Raw genomic sequence first — 19840 nt, 5'->3', positions numbered from 1 at the left:
AGGTTGGGTGCGTGGTCTGTGGGTTCCGGGGCTGTGCCTAGCGATGAGGGCCACCAAGAGTCGTCCCAGGCTGATGGGGTGGGTCCGAGAATGAGGACCTCCGTCTTGTCTGAATTCAGCTTCAGTCTGCTGTCCTTCATCCAGTCGGCTACGGCCTTCAATCCTCTGGGGAGGTTGGCTTTGGCGGTGCGGGGGTCTTCGGAATGATCAGCTGGGTATCGTCGGCGTAGGAGATGATGTTGAGGTGTCATATAGCTACTGTATATCTTTATAATGCGTTAAGTTAGCATAGGCACATTACATGTTTAAACGCCATTTTTCCTTTTGCTGCTTCTGCACACGACACTTAATTGTTGATTTAGCTTTCAACCTAGTAGTTTGTTGTGGTTTACATGAGAATAATATGTTATTACTCTGATATCAGCTTTGCTTAATAAACTATGTCTGTACAGAGAGTGCTGAAGCTTCAGGAACAACAAGATACTGAATTGTTATGAGGTCTGATCTTCGCGCCTTCATAGACCTAACATAAGTGCAGCTTCTGCCAATTTTGGCTTTTAGGCGGGTTTTATATTGCTTTGCTGCACACACATAACACACTTGATGCTGTTCGCATGCAGAGAGAGCTGGTGTATGCTGATGTGATCCCTTCATTCTAGGATCCTGAGGTATGGGCCCGCCCTAATTTAACCCAAAGAGACCTTCTTAGCTATTAATATAATATGCGAGTTAGGGAGGGTGAGAAATAAGTGTTGTTAACCCTTATTAATTTACAGCATGGTAACATGCTGTCACCGTTCGCTTTCTATGGACTAGTAACTATGCTTGTAGCTTTATTGTTGATAATATGTTTACTTGTATTATCTAAGATACTGCGCCTGAGAAGACGGCATTAGTAAATAAACATTTCAAATGCTCACGTGTTCTTCTTTACTCCATGTTCTGGTTTGTAATGATTGTATAACGAAAGAGTGCTCATGTGTTCCACGTAACCTGAGGTTGGTGAGTTCATGTTCTGGTTTGTCTAAACATTGGGAGTTTGTTATGACCAATGAGACACTGTAGCTAGCTCGGTAAGGGGTTTGTTGGGTACTAAGGTGAGTTTTGGGTCACCCTAATTCGCTGAGGTTCCAATCCTCTGTGCACAGTTCTGTGGGAGAACAGAAACCCTGCTACATGGCGCCCGTACGTTGGAGGCCTTATATCATGACACTCGAGTAGTATATCATTCACACCTTAACCCCTTCACTATCATTTCCGGAAAACGGTGGTGTCGGTGAAACCTACCTATTTTTTGAAATAGGTCTTTATTCAAGCTTGATTCTTTCTAAACGGTTTCCTTGAATTACTACCCAGTTGTGCTACAAAGTTCCCTTTGTTTTTCAGTAGTTCTGGTGGAATCATGGCTGTAGCCATTGCGCAGCATAGTCGCATTGCGGTGCGCAACCATTATCAACTTACCAAGTCCCTTTGGAAGGCATGGCTGTGATTTTGGTGGTGTGTGCAGATCCGGCGTACCCTTTCAAGCTCTTTTACTCGTGGGTCACATTTCCGGAGGTGGACGCGAATTCTCAAGTGTTCCTCCACTACACACCCTCCCCTGTACCGGCTGAATATACACCGTACAGGGCACTGGAAATACCTATTGATCATTGGCAGCATCGCGTTTGGTTTGATGGCGCCCTCCCCCACTCTTTGTCAGCTGCGAGGTTAGGTCCACTTTCCATTCCAGGTACAAATTGGCCTGCTTTGGGTGGATTTACCCCGCACCCGAATCACGGCGCTTGTCCCCTTGCTGATATTCGTAGACTACACGTTGTTTCGATTGATGTGATTCGTGCATTAGTGCAATACATAGGTCGTCATCTCCCGGGTGGTCCCCCCGGGGGTGCGGCCGTTCAAACGGAACGTGGCGGTTTACGCCTGAATCCGGTTATGGTAAATTCGGTTTTTGGTCAGCGTCCCGTTGATAACGATGACTTCCCTTTCTGGCTAGCCGAGAAGTTTGACCAACTGGAGGCTGTGTTTCCGAATTCTACTCCTGCTGATAAACATAGAATGTTGACGATTACTTTACCAAAGGATTTAACTCCTGAGCTCGTTGACTGTGAAAGCTGGGGAAAAACTTTTGCGGCCGTTTATACGAGGTGTTTCGGCACCCCGTCTATGACCGCACTGCCTGAGATCGTTAAACGTGTTCAGGATGATCACGGACCGGAGGCAGCGGTTGAATTGGGTATGCGCCTGTGTGGTTCGTTTGAGATAGTAAGTGATCTCATACTCTCCAATATTAAAGGAGATGCGGTGAACTTTCAGGTGTCGAATGCTTTGGCTGCTCTACCCGATGCCGATAAACCCCGACATTTAGCGAAGATAGTTGTGGCCGCCTATAAGACGATTGGCCGCACAAGTAGAGGTCTGAAATATTTTCCTGTCAAGGAGAAAAAACAACCAAAAGGACAGTCTGCTGCGGCAGATGTCCAGCCCAAGTCCAAAAAACAAAATTGGCCTAAAAAACAGACACAGGGGAAGCAACAAAAGCAGATTCAGGATTCTTTTCCTGCAACACAGGTTCCTGCGCCGACTGAAAAAGTTTATGATTTGCGCGATCGCGCGATGATTAAATCGCCTGATCGTTTTCAGGTTTCTGATCAACGCTCTCCTCGTTCCTTTCAGGACTCATCGGCCCCGAAAACCGGTGGAGGAGGAGGCGGTAGGGGACGTAGTGGCCAACAGGGACGTGGCCAGTCCCGCCAGACAGACGGCGCGGCGAAGCAGGAGGATTCTACGCCTAAAAGACCACAGTTTGCAAAAAAGAAAGTCGCGGCCTTAACAGCGCATAGATATGCCACAGATAGTGAGAACGCGGCTTCGGAATCTGACGTGGGCTCTGACCTTGCTGGACAGCGCGGCGGAGATTACCATAGTCAGAGAGGCGCTGCGTCCACTACTAAGGGTGACAGCGACTGATGTCTACGTTGTAATAGAAACAGCAGATACGAGACCTGCTCCCCCTGAAAGACTTTATGAAATTGTCCTGTTAATTGAAGGTGACATACAGCGTACCGTTAAAGGGGTATTTTGGGAAAATCTGTCTTCTACGTATGATATTTTGCTTTCGGAGGCTGACTGGCCCCCACCTTTTGTGCTCGCGGCGCCGCGAGGGGAGGAGGTAATCCTCCCCAGTTTCGCGAACACTGTCTCGAAAGAGCATGCGCAGCATTTTGCAGAAGAGTGGGCTCGGGCTCTCGCACCGGCTCTGAACCGTAACCAGTGTGGTTGGGATAAATTGTCGCCTTGCCACGAAAATCCGTTGCGGTCTCAGCCGCAGCCTCAACCTCAATATCCCATTCGGCGTGAAGCCAAAACTTCCGTCGCGGAAATCCTTGAACAATTAGAATATCAGGGAGTTATTGAAACTTGTGTGTCACCAATGAATAATCCTCTTTTTACTGTGACCAAGCCTGACGGATCATATCGTTTGGTATTGGATTACCGGCATTTGAACTCGCATTGCCGTAACTGTGCAGTACAGAATACTCACGGCTCTGCCCTTGTGGATAGTCTCGTGCGTAAGCGTTTTAAGACAACGCTTGACATATCCAACGGTTTTTATGCCCACAGATTGGACAGCTTTAGCTCCCAATGGACCAGTTTTACGTGCGCTGGGGTCCAAAAACAGGACAGCGCGGCGGAGATTACCATAGTCAGAGAGGCGCTGCGTCCACTACTGAGGGTGACAGCGACTGATGTCTACGTTGTAATAGAAACAGCAGATACGAGACTTGCTCCCCCTGAAAGACTTTATGAAATTGTCCTGTTAATTGAAGGTGACATACAGCGTACCGTTAAAGGGGTATTTTGGGAAAATCTGTCTTCTACGTATGATATTTTGCTTTCGGAGGCTGACTGGCCCCCACCTTTTGTGCTCGCGTCGCCGCGAGGGGAGGAGGTAATCCTCCCCAGTTTCGCGAACACTGTCTCGAAAGAGCATGCGCAGCATTTTGCAGAAGAGTGGGCTCGGGCTCTCGCACCGGCTCTGAACCGTAACCAATGTGGTTGGGATAAATTGTCGCCTTGCCACGAAATTCCGTTGCGGTCTCAGCCGCAGCCTCAACCTCAATATCCCATTCGGCGTGAAGCCAAAACTTCCGTCGCGGAAATCCTTGAACAATTAGAATATCAGGGAGTTATTGAAACTTGTGTGTCACCAATGAATAATCCTCTTTTTACTGTGACCAAGCCTGACGGATCATATCGTTTGGTATTGGATTACCGGCATTTGAACTCGCATTGCCGTAACTGTGCAGTACAGAATACTCACGGCTCTGCCCTTGTGGATAGTCTCGTGCGTAAGCGTTTTAAGACAACGCTTGACATATCCAACGGTTTTTATGCCCACAGATTGGACAGCTTTAGCTCCCAATGGACCAGTTTTACGTGCGCTGGGGTCCAAAAACAATTCCGGCGTCTCCCAATGGGCTATAAGAATAGTCCTGGTATATTTACCGCTCGCATTGTCTCTATTCTGGAGGCACTCGACCCAGATGCTTGTTCGTATGTGGATGACATATCTCACAGACGACGATATTTGGGAGCATCTGTGTCGTGTAAATTCTGTTATTTGTAACTTTGCAGATATGGGTTACAAATTTAACTTTGCAAAATCGCACATTGCTGAACACAGTGTTGTTTTTGGGCTATGAGCTCAACAATGAAGGTAGAGGTTTGGCTCCTCACTTCTTAGAGAAGTGCGCACAGTTGCGCGCTCCTACTACACTGAAAAAATTACAGTCTTTGCTGGGTTTTTTAAATTTCGGAAGAACATACATTCCGGAATATGCCCAGCGTATCAAGCCGTTGTATGCTTTGATACAACCAACTTTTTTGAAATCAAGCTGGCTGCCTGAGCATTCAGCCTTTTTGCAATCCTTGCAGGCTGATTTGCTCGCTTCTAAGTTCTTACTGACTCGTGACAACCACACTAACCTGGTGATAAGAATAATACCAGGGACAGTGGATTTCACGTACCTCACTTTTAATGAAGGAGACACAGTACCTATTGCTTACAAGTCACACTTGTACACTTCGGCTGAGATGCGGTTTCCCACTGTGGAAAAGGTTTTAACAGCTGTACAGATGGCTATTCTTAAAGAACAGGCTCTGTCACAAGGGAAACGCATGTTGGTTGTAACACCCTGTCCTCATTTGGAGGCAGTCACGAGAGCCAGTGTACCAAATTCAAAAGCTTTGCACCCTCGGTGGATTCAGTGGGCTGCGTCCTTGACGTCCACGGATGTCACGTTTATTTTTGACGCCTCGTTACGGTCGCTGGAGTACTTGCAGTATGAGTTTGTTCACCCTGCTCCTCTAGCTATGCGACCTTTGGAGGACTTCCATTGCATCATTTACACTGATGGTTCGGCGCAGGTTGCGCATGGCTCTAAACATGCCTACGTTTCCGCATGCGCCATTGTGGTCGGTGCTATGTTGAACGATGAGTTCATATCCAGGGAAGTGCACACGTTGCCGCTTGGAGATTGCACCGCACAAGTGGCAGAGCTTCGTGCTCTCTTACTAGCGTTGGAGTACGCAGATCCTAGTGTTACTACTCTTGTTGTAAGTGATTCTTTCTACTGTGTCCAGTCTTACAATGAAAACTTGTTCTTTTGGATTCAGAATGACTTTCGTGATTCCAAGGGTAGCACAATAAAACATAAATTGATCTGGGTTCGAGTGGCAGAGCTTGAGGCTTCGTTGCCGCTCGTTTTTGTAATTCATACTCTTGGCCATCAGCGTGTGGGAGTCCACGCTGTCGGTAACTCGCTTGCTGATGAAGCAGCGAAATCAGCAGTGTCTACATACTTAGTTGCAGCAGTTACACGGTCCAAAAGTAAGATTGATAGTGACATCTTGGCAGCTGTTGCTGCCACTGAGAAGGGAGGTAAACATCCTTCGGGGTTCCCTTCGAAGTACGCATACCACTTAAGTCCCGAAAAGGTTCCTTTTGTGACAATACCTGATGTTGGTGAACGTTTGATTCCCAACGCGGATCGCAGGGCAGACTTGATTACTGCGGCTCATGAAGGTGTGGCGTCTGCGCATGCGGGCGTCTCAGCCACTGTAACTCAATTACAACAACGTTTCTGGTGGCGGGGACTGTACAAACAGACGCGTGATTATGTCCTTCTTTGTGACATATGTCAGCAGATTAAACCTTCGACTGCTGCGCGTCCGCCACAGACTCAGTTGTACATTTATAATAAACCACTAGGTTGTGTTTATATGGATCACTGCGGTCCTTTTTCATCTGATACTGCGTATAAGTACATCTTAGTTGCAGTTGATTCATGCACACGCTTTGTGTGGGTCTGGCCCCATCGCAGCGCTGATTCACGGACTGTCATTAGAGATTTGCGCATCTTTGTAGGGATTTTTGCCTGTGGTACCTTCCATTCGGATCAGGGTCCGGCTTTCGCCTCTAAGGCGTATAAGGATGCCATGAATTCGATGGGGGTCCAAGTCAAGTTTTCGTCTCCCTACAGACCTGAGGGTAACAGTGTAGTGGAGCGAATGAACCGTGATTTAAAGCAATCTTTGACAGCTCGAGTTATAGGCACTGGCAGAAACTGGCTAGCCCACCTCTATGGCGTGCAGCGTGCTCTTAATAATCTCCCTAGAAGGTCTCTGGGTGGGCGGACCCCATACGAAATGCTCTTTGGCATCAAGATGTACGTCCCTGACCTTGACGGTCTAGACTGTGTGGTTCGCGCCACTTCCTTTGACGCAGATGAACATTGCAATGTTTTACAGAATCTACAAAAGACCAGAGACGGTCTTGCAAAGGAACATTTGCCCTCCACGTCGGATGTTGCGTTGCAGATCCCGGTAGTCGGCTGGCTACCACAAGTTGGAGAAATGGTTCGTGAGAAGATCGATAACAAAAAAGAATTTGGTCCGTCCTATCGAGCTCCGGTTCCAGTCCTTGGAGTGAAGGGCACGAGAACAGTCATTTTACCACCGCTTCCTGGTCGTAAGGAAAACAGGTTTATTTCAATTGACAATGTCAAGATACACAGAGTGGCCGATTCTTCTTAGTATGACACCAGCAGTTTCCTGTCCTTCCATTGTGAGACATTCGGTTGTGCCCACTGCTTTTAATCATGAATCAGAAGTGGCCAATGAATTACCTGCGATTTCCAGTCCTTTATTGAGTACTTTGCCAGGTGCGGATCAAAATGAAATAGACTATACATATCCCACTGATTTGTCCATGCCTGACCTGCAAGCACGTTTAGCCACGGAATCCAGATTTTCATTTGACTCTGTTTCCCTTGCCTCTAAGAAACCCTCTCGTTTTGCAGTTTATGCTACCTTATTCAAAAAAACATTTTTTGATTCCCCCTTGGACATATATCTGGCTGGTGCTTTTTTCGATATATCTTTTTATGTCAATTGGTTTTGTGTTTTATTTTTTCCGGTTGGTAAATGGACACTATGTCGAGGAAAGAACATGCATTCGCCATCTCAATGGAACTTTGGCCCCCCTTTCCTCATCGCTTTCTGCACATAGACTGAGAAGAGACTTAACATTTGTTAACATCACTGCTTGGCCTGTCCTTGATGGGATCGTGTGGGATGCCGTTCGATTTCAAATTCATGGCCCTACGGAAGTTGTTAATGTCCCTAACGTGCTTAGAGTTAATATGGGGGATGTGGTGAAACAAAACATACGTTCTGATGATTGGGATGTTCAGGCCGTAGAGTCTTTATTTTCTGATTTAAAATACTATGCTGCCTTTGATGCTGAAGATTTATATTTAGAATCTGCTAATTATGGTGATTTATTTTGCTTTCAACATTTTGGCAATCACTTCTTACATAAAACGACATCCAGAAGGAATACTGTGAATTATACACAATGGGAGCATTGCCCAGCTCCTATACAAGGCAGTTCTAGTACTTTTTTGAAAAAATACACTTATTTTACTGACTTCAATCAGTCTAATCCCGAGTCCTTTTATTTTAAAATGACACAGAAGCCTATGTCCAAGGTTAGACTTACCGATACCAAACTATTGTATTCGAAGTCCTTTCTAGATCAGCTGGCTATTGGCGGTTATGAAGTCTGGAAGGAATTAATTGACCTAAAATCAGTTTGGGGTTCTAAGGACTGGCAGGTACAAGGCGCTGAGGCTTTGCACCGTGCATGTCTCATCCCTGATCAGATTTTGTTTTTGAATTCTACTATTTCACAAACGACATGCTTTGGATTGGCTACTGCAAAAAAAAAAAAAAAATTCCCTCTATCCCCGAGTTAGAGGAATATTCAGGCTGGAGTAATCATACTCAATTTTCGATTAGAGAATTACAGGCCCTGTTGCTGAATTCTTCCTTTAACATTTCCAGTATAGACCCAAAAGGTTGGCTGGTGTGGCACAGGAGTGCTGATTCTTGCCAGCGCCGTTTTCTGGGTTTGTCTGACGGCTTTGCTCAGGTTAAGCCAGATTCGCGTTTTGAAAATGAGCATTCTGTCACAACTTACTCTGTGGGTAAATTATGTCAAACCTGGCTGAAACATTCTAAATTATCTGCTGTTAAATTACATCTTGCAAAACTAAATGATGATGCAGATTTAAATGATTTCATAAAAGGCCCGGCTAGTGGTAGGTCTAAAAGATGGATATATGCTGTGTACAATGAAATTTGGAAAACATCGCAGATTGAGGCTGCAACACGACTTAGGGCTATAGATCAGGCAAATCTAGAGAAAGTCCTTGCAGTGGTAGACAATAGTATTAACATGCTTTCTTCACGCATTTACACTTTAGATAACATTGTGTCTTCTGTAGTGGATATTGTGCATGATGAGGTATCTGTTTTGTACCATGGTCAGAATCAATTACGTTCTATCATGCAATTTGCATGGACCCTGCAAACACTTAAATCTGGCAAGGTGCCATGGGGATACATGAACGTGTTCTCTCTCTTTGCACCCTTTAATTTGACTGACAAACAACGCTTGCTTTCTATGCGTGATGCTTCTTTTTCTATGTTACATATTGAGAAATTGGAATCCTTGCCTTTTTCTGTGGCAGAAGCCTCAGCTGCAACGTGGCTTATCCACGGTCTCTTAACATTACCTTTTGCCTTGTATAAATTTACTAACTGTACGAAATATGTTGCCATAGGTCGCTATGAGCCTTTGGGTAGTGGTTTTCTCCATTAAGTATGGTCCCTTCCTTTCACTTATAGATGTTTGAGGGACGGCCAAGAAGTTTATCTAAATGGGGAGGAATGTACAGAAACTCCAGATCATTCGTTAATGTGTAGACACATACAATTACACGGTTCTTGCAATCAGGACCGACCAAACTTGGCCTGTGTTTTAAAAGGCACTCCTGTTCCGGCAATTACCCCGACTTTTACCTTGTTGGGGAACGAAAGTTATTTACTTTTGAATAATGAAGATTGTTGCGGGTTAATTAAAGGTGTAGCTTATGTGGTAACAGTAAGTGAACGTGTCGTTTGCTGCAGAAATGTCTTATACCCACCCACACATGAAAATATGGAGGTTTCCATTTGGCCACGCATACCAACCTTGAAGGCAGAGTTCAACGGCATGACTAGACTGAGGGCTCTATTGTCCCAGAAAGAAGTGGCCTTGAGTTCGGCTCGGGAAACTTTTGTGCTTCACATAGCTAACACCCGGACCGAGGTTCAGGCCCTTTTAAATACTGATTTACCGTTGCATTTTGGCGAAATGATACATTCTATCTTTAACGCGTCCTCGACATCTGGGCTAGCGCATTTTTTTTAAAACAGTTAGCAGCGGCCTTGTGACTTCATTTGAAAAAATATTTGGAGTAATCCCTAGTTTCTTTCATTCCATTTTCTCGAGTCTGTTTGGTGGATTCCCGGTTTTACTGGCACTAGCGGCAGGCGTCCTAGTTGTTCTCTGCTTCCTTAAATATGGATGCCCCACATGTGGAAGAAGCGGCCCAGCCTCTGCTGCCACTGTTTCGCAACCGAATGCTTGAATATTTTGGCACGCTGCCGCTTGCGATTTTAAGCACGGCATATGGATTATCGTTTCGATTTTCCTACTTCACCTGTGTCCAGCCTGTGTTTCACTGCCTGAGCTGTGATTTTGATTGGGCCATTGATTTGTGTCTCTGCGGGCCGATTTGTCCTGGCGTCGATTTTAATCAGCTGATGAGTCCTATCACTACTCACAAGTTGGTTTGTTGTGATGAGAGGATTATGGCAATAGCAGCGGTGCATGGACTAATGGGTCCCTGGGATATATTCACGGCAGCGCAGGATTTTTTGGAACTGAGCTTTCTGGAGAACCCACCGAGTTGTCCTCTGATGGTAATAGAGGCTCCGATACTTGGGGAACACGTATGTTCTTTTCCACTTTTGAATTGGATGGCTGAACTGTTTTCTGATGAAGACGGTGATTTCATGCTGGAGGCTGTTGCTGCATATTTTGCTTATACGGTCTTGTCCTAAACACTTTTCCATGATTTCTTTCCGGACATTTGACTTTCAGCTTGCATATTTTGCGATTTTTTCGTACATTGATCTATTTCCCAGACCTATTGACTTGAGTAAAATATTAAATTTTTTACAGTTCATTCATGGCTCACAGTTCTTGAACTCTGCTTTCATGAAGTTGCCCTTATCTTATCTTATCCGTCCTCGGATCATGAGGGGGTGTCATATAGCTACTGTATATCTTTATAATGCGTTAAGTTAGCATAGGCACATTACATGTTTAAACGCCATTTTTCCTTTTGCTGCTTCTGCACACGACACTTAATTGTTGATTTAGCTTTCAACCTAGTAGTTCGTTGTGGTTTACATGAGAATAATATGTTATTACTCTGATATCAGCTTTGCTTAATAAACTATGTCTGTACAGAGAGTGCTGAAGCTTCAGGAACAACAAGATACTGAATTGTTATGAGGTCTGATCTTCGCGCCTTCATAGACATAACATAAGTGCAGCTTCTGCCAATTTTGGCTTTTAGGCGGGTTTTATATTGCTTTGCTGCACACACATAACACACTTGATGCTGTTCGCATGCAGAGAGAGCTGGTGTATGCTGATGTGATCCCTTCATTCTAGGATCCTGAGGTATGGGCCCGCCCTAATTCAACCCAAAGAGACCTTCTTAGCTATTAATATAATATGCGAGTTAGGGAGGGTGAGAAATAAGTGTTGTTAACCCTTATTAATTTACAGCATGGTAACATGCTGTCACCGTTCGCTTTCTATGGACTAGTAACTATGCTTGTAGCTTTATTGTTGATAATATGTTTACTTGTATTATCTAAGATACTGCGCCTGAGAAGACGGCATTAGTAAATAAACATTACAAATGCTCACGTGTTCTTCTTTACTCCATGTTCTGGTTTGTAATGATTGTATAACGAAAGAGTGCTCATGTGTTCCACGTAACCTGAGGTTGGCGAGTTCATGTTCTGGTTTGTCTAAACATTGGGAGTTTGTTATGACCAATGAGACACTGTAGCTAGCTCGGTAAGGGGTTTGTTGGGTACTAAGGTGAGTTTTGGGTCACCCTAATTCGCTGAGGTTCCAATCCTCTGTGCACAGTTCTGTGGGAGAACAGAAACCCTGCTACAGAGGTTATGTTGTCGTGCGACGTGGGTGAGCGGTGCCATGTAGATATTGAACAGCGTCGCGCTGAGGGAGGATCCCTGTGGTACGCCGCAGATGATCTCAGTGGTTTGAGCGTAAGGGTGGTAGGCGGACGCTCTGGGTTCTGCCGGAGAGGAAGGAAGTGGTCCAGGCTAGGGCCTTCTCTTGGATTCCCGCGTCATGGAGGCATGCTGATAGGGTGCGGTGGCAGACTGTGTCAAAGGCAGCTGATAGATCCAGGAGGATGAGGGCGGCTGTTTCGCCTTTGTCCATCAGGATCCTGATGTCGTCAGTGGCAGCGATGAGGGCAGTCTCGGTGCTGTGGTTGCTGCGGAAACCGGATTGGGAAGGATCCAGGATGGTGTTGTCTTCGAGGTGGCGGGTTAGCTGTTTGTTGACAATCTTCTCTGTCACTTTTGCCGGGAACGGGAGCAGGGCCGGAAGTTCCTGAGGTCCTTGGGGTCCGCCTTGGGCTTCTTCAGAAGGGCGTTGATCTCCGCGTGCTTCCAGCTTTCTGGGAAGGTTGCTGTCTCGAAGGAACTGTTGATTGTTTTCCGGAGGTGGGGCGCGATGTTTGTGCTGGCTTTGTTGAAGACGTGGTGAGGGCAGGGGTCGGATGGGGATCCGGAGTGGATGGAGTTCATAGTTTTGATGGTGTTTTCGTCGCTGACGTTGGTCCAGGCGGTCAGGCGGCTGGTGCGGGTAGTGGTCGCGGGGGTGGTGGACTCGGTGGTAGGTGCGGGGTTCTCGGAGTTGAAGCGGTCATGGATGTCGGTGATTTTGCAGTGAAAGAAAGTGGCCAGGGAGTCGCACAGGTCCTGTGAAGGTGGGATGCCGTTGGTGTTGGAGCTGGGGTTGGAGAGTTCTTTCACGATGCTGAAGAGCTCTTTGGTGTTGTGTGCGTTGTTGTCTAGGCGGTCCTCTTGGCAGTCCTGATGAGTTGGTGGTGTCTGCGGGTGGCGCTCTTGTGGGCTGTGTGTGGGCTGTGTGGCTGTCTGGTGTTCGGTCGTGGAGCCATTTCTTCTCCAGCTTCCGACAGGTGCGCTTGGAGATCCGGAGGTCTTCAGTGAACCAGGCGGCTTTCTTGTTGGTGTGGTTGGTTGTGGAGGTCGTGAGAGGGACGAGAGTGTTGGCGCAGTCGTTGATCCACTGTTTGAGGTTGGTTGCGGCGGTGTCTGGGTCGGCGGGTGTTCTCATGGCGAGGGTGGTAGTCAGTTGGTCCTTGGTGACCTTGCCCCAGCAGCGGCGTGGCAGCTGTTGGGCGCAGTGGTGTGTGGTGGGTTTCCTGAAGGTGAAGTGGACGCATCTGTGGTCGGTCCAGTGGGGTTCGGTGGTGTGGTTGAAGGAAACGTGGGGGCTTGTGGAGAAGATGGGGCCCGGCGTGGGTGGGTGTCGTCACGAGCTGTTTGAGTCCGAGGTTGGCGAGGTTGTCGATCAGGGCGGTGGAGTTGGCGTTGTTGTTGTTCTCGAGGTGGAAGTTCACGTCCCTGAGGAGGATGTAGTCCGTGGAAGCGAGGGCGTGGGTGCTGACGAGGTCGACGATTGTGTCACTGAACTGTGGTCTTGGTCCGGGTGGTCTGTAGGCGAGTGTTCCTCAGAGGGTCGTGTTGGGGTCGGTGTGGATCTGGAAGGGCATGTGCTCGGCAGCGGTGAGGGTGTCGTCTGTGTTGGTCGAGACTCTGAGGGTGTCCTTGTGGATGATGGCGATTTCCCCTCCAACTCCGTTGGTGCGGTCTCTGCGGGTGATCTTGTAGCCCTGTGGGATGGCTATGGCGATGTGGCGTTCAGCCAGGTCTCCGTCAGGGAGGCCACGTCGGGGGCGGTAGAGTCTAGGAGGTCCCATAGTTCGATGGCGTGCTTGCGAGCGGAGCGGGTGTTGAGGAGCATGCAACGGAGGTGGTTGGGTTCTCTGGTTGGTGGTCTGGTGGGCTGGATGCTGGTGAATCTGCAGTTCCGGCAGGTGAAGGGCCCTTGGGTGCGCTTCGGGGTGGCCCGGTAACAGGGGGGGTCTCGTCCGGTGTTGAGCGCGTGGAGGGTGCTGGAGTCGTAGTGCAGTCTGGCCTTGCGGGGGGCGCGGGGTCCAGGGGTTCTGGCAGATGGGCACAGACAGGCTTGCCTTTGGCGCGTCTGCTGCGCGGCCTCCATAAGAGGGGCTGTGGGAGGGCGGAGCAGCTGGGAGGCGGGAGCGGGGTGGCGAATGGGACGGCGGGTGCGGGGTCGCAGGGACGCAGCGGCGGGAAAAGGCACAGAGGGAGAGGGGGGATACAGGGGAAGGGGGTAAAGAGAGGGAGAAAAGCGGCGGAAAAAACAAGGAGGTGAAACCAGGCAGAGGCACAGGGAGCCAACGACGGAAGGGGCACAAAGGCACAGAGAGGGAGAAAAATGGCGGAAAAAAGCGAGGGGGTGAAAACCAGGCAGAGGCACAGGAAGCCAACGAGGGAATGGGCACAAGGTCAGCAGCAAGGCGACAGCATCATGGCGTGGCAGGAGGACCGTGTAGCGGCTGGGGGGGCGACTTACCTGCAGGCAGGGTCAAAGGTCGCTACTCTCTGTGCTGTTGCATGCCTCTTCACAAGCTCCTGTCCTGTTGCTGCTTACCCTCTGCACGTCGACTGCATCCTTCCGCTCCTCTCCATGTTGTCACCTGGCCCCTTCCCTCTGACCTAGCTCTATTCTGTTGTTTGCATCCTTACATACCATCCTGCTTTGTTGCTTGCCCTCTCCTGCATTGTTGCTTGCCCTCTTCCACACTCTCCTGCGCGGTTGCTTGCCCTCTCCCATCCCATCTTGCATTGTTGCTTTGGCTCGCCTGCATTGTTACTGGCCTTCTCCAGCACTGTTGCTTGTCCTCTCCCACCCTCTCCTGCCTGGTTGCTGGTCCTCTCCTGCCTGGTTGCTTGTCCTCTCCTGCATTGTTGCTTGTCCTCTCCTGCATTGTTGCTTGTCCTCTCCTGCATTGTTGCTTGTCCTCTCCTGCATTGTTGCTTGTCCTCTCCTGCATTGTTGCTTGTCCTCTACTACATTGTTGCTTGCCCTCTCCCATCCCCTCCAGCGTTGCAGCTTGCCTGACTCCCACCCCCTCCTGTGTTGCTGCTCGCCCGACTCCCACCCCCTCCCGTGTACCTGCTCGCCCGACTCCCATCCCCTCCCGCCGTTGCTGCTCGTCCGACTCCCACCCCCGCCCGCCGTTGCTGCTCGTCCGACTCCCACCCCCGCCTGCCGTTGCTGCTTGCCCGACTCCCAATCCCTCCCACTGTTGCTGCTCGCACTCTGCCACCCTCTTCCCCGTTGGAGCTTGCCCTCTCCCGCCCCATCCCGCGTTGTTGCTTGCCCTCTCGCACCCCATCCCGCGTTGCTGCTTGCCCTCCCTCACCCCATCCCGCGTTGTTGCTTGCCCTCTCCCACCCCATCCCGCATTGTTGCTTGCTCTCTCTCACCCATCCCGCGTTGTTGCTTGCCCTCTCTCACCCCATCCCGTGTTGTTGCTTGCCCTCTCCCAACCCATCCCGCGCTGTTGCTTGCCCTCTCCCAACCCATCCCGCGCTGTTGCTTGCCCTCTCCAACCCTCTTCCGCGCTGTTGCTTGCCCTCTCCCACCCTCTTCCGTGCTGTTGCATGCCCTCCCGACCCTCTTCCGAGTTGTTGCTTGCCCTCTCCTACCCTCTTCTGCATTGCTGTTTGCCCTTTCCCACCCTCTTCTGCATTGTTGCGTTCCCTCTACCACCCTCTTCTGCATTGTTGCTTGCCTTCTACCATGTGGTTGCTTGCCCTGTCCCACCCTCTTCCGCACTGTTGCTTGCTCTCTCCAACCCTCTCCTGCACTGTTGCTTGCCCTCTTCAGCATTGTTACTTTCCCTCTCCCACCCTCTTCCGCATTATTGCTGGTCTCTCCCGCATTGTTGTTTGCCCTCTCCTACCCTCTACCACATTGTTGGTTACCCTCTACTGCCCCCTCCCGCTTTGCTGCTCGCCCCCTCCTGCATTGCTGGTCGCCCAACTACCACCCCATCCCGAGCTGCTGCTCACCCAGCTCCCACCCCCTCCTGTGTTGCTGCTTGCCCGACTCTCACCACCTTCCCGCAATGCTGCTCGCCCAACTCCCACGTTGCTGCTTGCCCGACACCCACCCTCTCCCCAGTTGCTACTTGCCCGACTGCCACCCTTTCCCCCGTTTCTGATCGCTGTCTGCCACCCTCTCCCCCATTGGAGCTAGCCCGTCTCCCACCCTCTCCTGCGTTGGAGCTTGCCTGCCTCCCACCCTCTCCAGGGTTGTAACTTACCCATCTACAACCCTCTCCAGCATTGTTGCTTTGCCACCTCCCACAATTCAGTCCCACACAAAAACACAAGCATTGTCAAAGCCAAAAGGTCTAGCTTAACTGACCTATTGGCTTGGACAATGGTTTTAGCCATGCTGCACAGAAGCATGGTGCAACGTTTTTTTTGTTTTTTTGTTTAAAGCACTATGACGTGGCCAACGGTTGCATAGCGCTGCATCGCTAGGCGAGACCTAAAAACAGGTAATGCATAGAGGCCAACTTGTTTAGTGTCAGCCACAACACTACCTACAACAATGAAAAATGTATTTCCCCTCCATTAACCTCAGACAGTAGGCAGGCAGCACTGGTATAGAAAATTGTGAAAGTATACCGTTGATATTTGACCATTGCTAAGCAATATATAAATTATGAAGTTAACCACAACAAAGGAAACTGATGTAAACTGGATTATTGTCACAGTAGGTGCCATAACTATGTTGGTACATTCTGAAACTCAATAATGCACGATATTTAAGATTATTTAAGCAAAATCTGAGTCAAAGGGGAGAAAAGAGTGCCTAAGACTGACATGCAATTTGTATGTAATTTGCATAGTTGAATACAGTAAAGTAATTATTGTTATCCCAAATTGTTTTAACTGCATGCAGAAGGACGCTAAAAGTAAGTAGAAGGATAAATGTACTTACTTTGCAACACACTGAAAGATTACCATTTTAAATAATCCACACAAGTGCAAACCCCAAACAATTACCAAGTGAGCAAGATTTCAGTTTCTAATTTTGGATTAGTTCCCTTGCTTGTGGTAAGAGAGATACTTTGGGAAACTTGTCCATGGCACCAGTGTGAAGGAGGATTCCTCCAATTTGGTTATATTTTCCCTGGATAACGGCTGGAGCATTTCTCATGCGAGTACACAATTCACACACAACATAGCCAATAGGTCTCCCTTTGTGACCTTATAAGTGTTGAGCCATGCCATAGTTAATGTTGTTTCACCAAGGATATTGTGCTGGATAACTAAACACTTATAAGGTCCCAAAGGCGAGACCTATTGGCTATGAGATCTTACAGGGTTTTTTCAACTCGTAGCTTGCTTGGGTTACAAGTGTGCTAATTTTCCTAAGCAGCAGAAGGGCCACATTAGATCTTTAGACAGCTTGCAGTGTGAAAGGAAGTGCTTACACAGTTCTATAGCATGTATAAGCAGAGTAGTTGGTTGCAAGATTTTAAGGCAACAATGGGCAGGGAATCTTACCAGTTCAGCATACTTCTTGCACAGCGCAGTAAGTTTCTCCTCAGAGGTGCTGAGTGTGTTGAGTGTCTGCATTAACAATGTGATCTCCTTTCCTGTAAAACAGCGAACATGGCATTTGCAACAAAGCTAGGACTTCTTCCTCCAAAAAAAATAAACAGAAATACTGTGCCTTTGAGTTGTGCTGTACTAACTCTGAGAGAATAACAGAACAAGCAGAAGGTCTACAGAAGGGCACAACTGGGATCCAAGAGCAGATACACAGAAATTCAAGCATTGATAGAGCTTGCAGGCACACCTAAACCCTTATATAGAGAATAGTCAAGGAATAAAAGAACAGGACCATGAAGGCACCCAGCGTGAACACACTGAAACAAACTATGTCACTCTAAGCTTAGTGCATGCCACAAGTGTCAGACTGATCTTTGACAACCCACTCATAGAGCAGACACTAAAAACACAGACAAGAACCCTTCATTCTACAACTCCAGGCCTTTGAATTCCAAAGAATTCTCTGAAGACGTACCAAGACCTCTGGCTTTCTTCTTCTCCTGGGTGCGTTTCTGATCACGGTCTGCAAACTCATCATTCACGCGAATCTCTTCAGTCTCAATCTTCAGCACCTCCTTCTCGCCGTTGATCTCAGGGATGCCTGGCTCTGGCTCTCCATTTCTCACAGGTTCCGTGAGCCCCTTTTCTACCTCGTCAGGCTCTGGGTGGGCATCTTGGCCATCATCGATGCAATATGTATTTAAGATGTCTTCTAGTTGCCTGCTGAGCTCCTCGGAAACATCACAGGCAAGTGGCTGGATGTCACAGGGTCTCTCCTCTGCTGCTTGCGGTGCTGCATAAGAGAATACATAAAGATCCGAGATCTTATTCACACAACGTGACCAGCTCTCCTCTTACACCCCAAGTCCTCATACTTGCCACATCAGCGAGAAGAACCACAGTTTTACCCATAGCTGTGTCGCCTCCATCAAGGTGGGTTATTAGCAAAATTAAAAAACAAGCATTTACAATGCAACGGTTTCGCCTTTGGAAAAGTTAAAGCTATTGGCATTGTAAATGACAACATTTTTATTTATGTGTTGGCTTTGAAAACCTAAATAAATGGCATTGTCATTTACAAAGCCAATAGCCTAATCTCTCGCAAATGCGACACCTATTGCATTTGCACCCACACAAAACTGGATCACAAGAAGGGAACAGAGGCACACACAAAACCGGGTCACAAGCAGGCAACAGAGGCACACACAAAACCGGGTCACAAGCAGGCAACAGAGGCAAACACCAAACCGGGTCGCAAGCAGGCAACAGAGGCACACACAAAACCGAGGGGGCAGGGAAGCAGCTCTACTTGATAAGAATAAATCAGAGATCTGGCAACGATGGGCGTGATCATGGAGGGAATACCCAATCCACAAACAGGAGAGTAAGAAGCACTGCAACCAAATTTGCAAACTAAGGAAAACATCAGAACCCATAAAATAAATGACAGGCTGACATTGTTTATGTAACCGCAGTCTAAATGCAGAAGTGTTTAAGTAAAATGTTTAATTAGTTAATACACAGGCCACATTATACATCTCTTATACACACAAGACATATGCCCTCCCAACTATTCTGCCTGTGGCTACCTTTTCAGCCTTGGTGGGATTTGAAAACTGGCCTGTGAGGTCTGGTGTCCCCCTGAAGTACAAGACTTCACTTCAAGCTATGGCTCCGGCTCAAGCTACCATTCTGATGCTCCTTTACATCTAGGCATCCCTCGGACCGGAACCCCGCCAGCCGCAACTACAGCTCTGGTGCTTCCTAACCTACACCTGCAGCCGCCAGTGCAACTGGGAGCGGCGGCCTCTGCGAGACTCCCGGTAACCCGCCTCTGTGCACCGGTGCGGCGACTGATCTCGGCGCTGCTGTCCGGGATCCGGGCGCAGCGTGTGATCTCGGCGCATATTTATTTATTTATTTTTGTTCATGGTTGCAACGCAAAGTGCAACACAGGGCTCGGAAAAATTAGGTCCTTGTGCCTTGCCTGCGACCTCGACTTTATTTAGCTTTACCTAGAGTCAGCGCTATAGGACCTGTCCTGACGAACTTCCAGAACACTCCCACTAAAACTATCCAAGACGCCAACGCGTGCAACTTCACGCCCAAAACGGCTTCTACTCGCTTGCCCAGTTTCACATGGTTCTCTCAACTCAATACGCTGCCAACATATGGGGTGTGACATGCTCGTAAAACTCTACAGAACAGTGTACTTTCCTTTAAAAACTCTTGTACCCGCGTCACAACCCCCAGCGCTCACCGATTTTTGAAGCTCCCCCAACCAAAAGGAGGCGCGCTCCTTGCCACTGGGTTCGGGGTCGTGGTACAGAGCCTGCACGGCCTGGTATACCAACTGCAGGTTTGGTTTGGCCTCCATGGTAGCGGTTCGGGCGTACACCGGGCAAGACGGCTCTTCACACGCGGCTCCTTCTTAGGCGCGCGCCTCCTCCCATACCCGCTTTGCCGTCCGTTGAAGGCTCGTGCTGTTGCTATCCCCAGGCGCGAGGATCTCTCCGCTAATAAAATTAGCAACCTAGTATAAGCCCTATTCTGTATTACACTTAACCCACTGGCGGGGTTTTCTAAGTCT

At 48.5% G+C, this 19840-nt stretch overlaps 1 protein-coding gene across 3 annotated transcripts in view; it reads right to left on the bottom strand.

Moving 5' to 3' along the window:
• The window catches only part of TXLNA (taxilin alpha), a 141257-nt gene that overhangs the window by 86006 nt on the left and 35411 nt on the right, over nt 1–19840 (bottom strand). For all 3 annotated transcript variants that reach the window (XM_078680693.1, XM_078680694.1, XM_078680695.1), the window contains exons 3-4: nt 17726–18043; nt 17203–17294 (exon numbers count right to left, since the gene is read on the bottom strand). In XM_078680693.1, coding sequence (XP_078536819.1) covers nt 17203–17294; nt 17726–18043 — 410 coding nt within the window. The remainder of the gene's footprint in view (nt 1–17202; nt 17295–17725; nt 18044–19840) is intronic.

Source organism: Lissotriton helveticus, chromosome 3_1 (assembly GCF_964261635.1).
Source record: "Lissotriton helveticus chromosome 3_1, aLisHel1.1, whole genome shotgun sequence".
Taxonomy (NCBI): domain Eukaryota; kingdom Metazoa; phylum Chordata; class Amphibia; order Caudata; family Salamandridae; genus Lissotriton; species Lissotriton helveticus.
The sequence above is the reverse complement of the archived record's forward strand: the minus strand, read 5'-3'. Positions and strand labels throughout refer to the sequence as shown.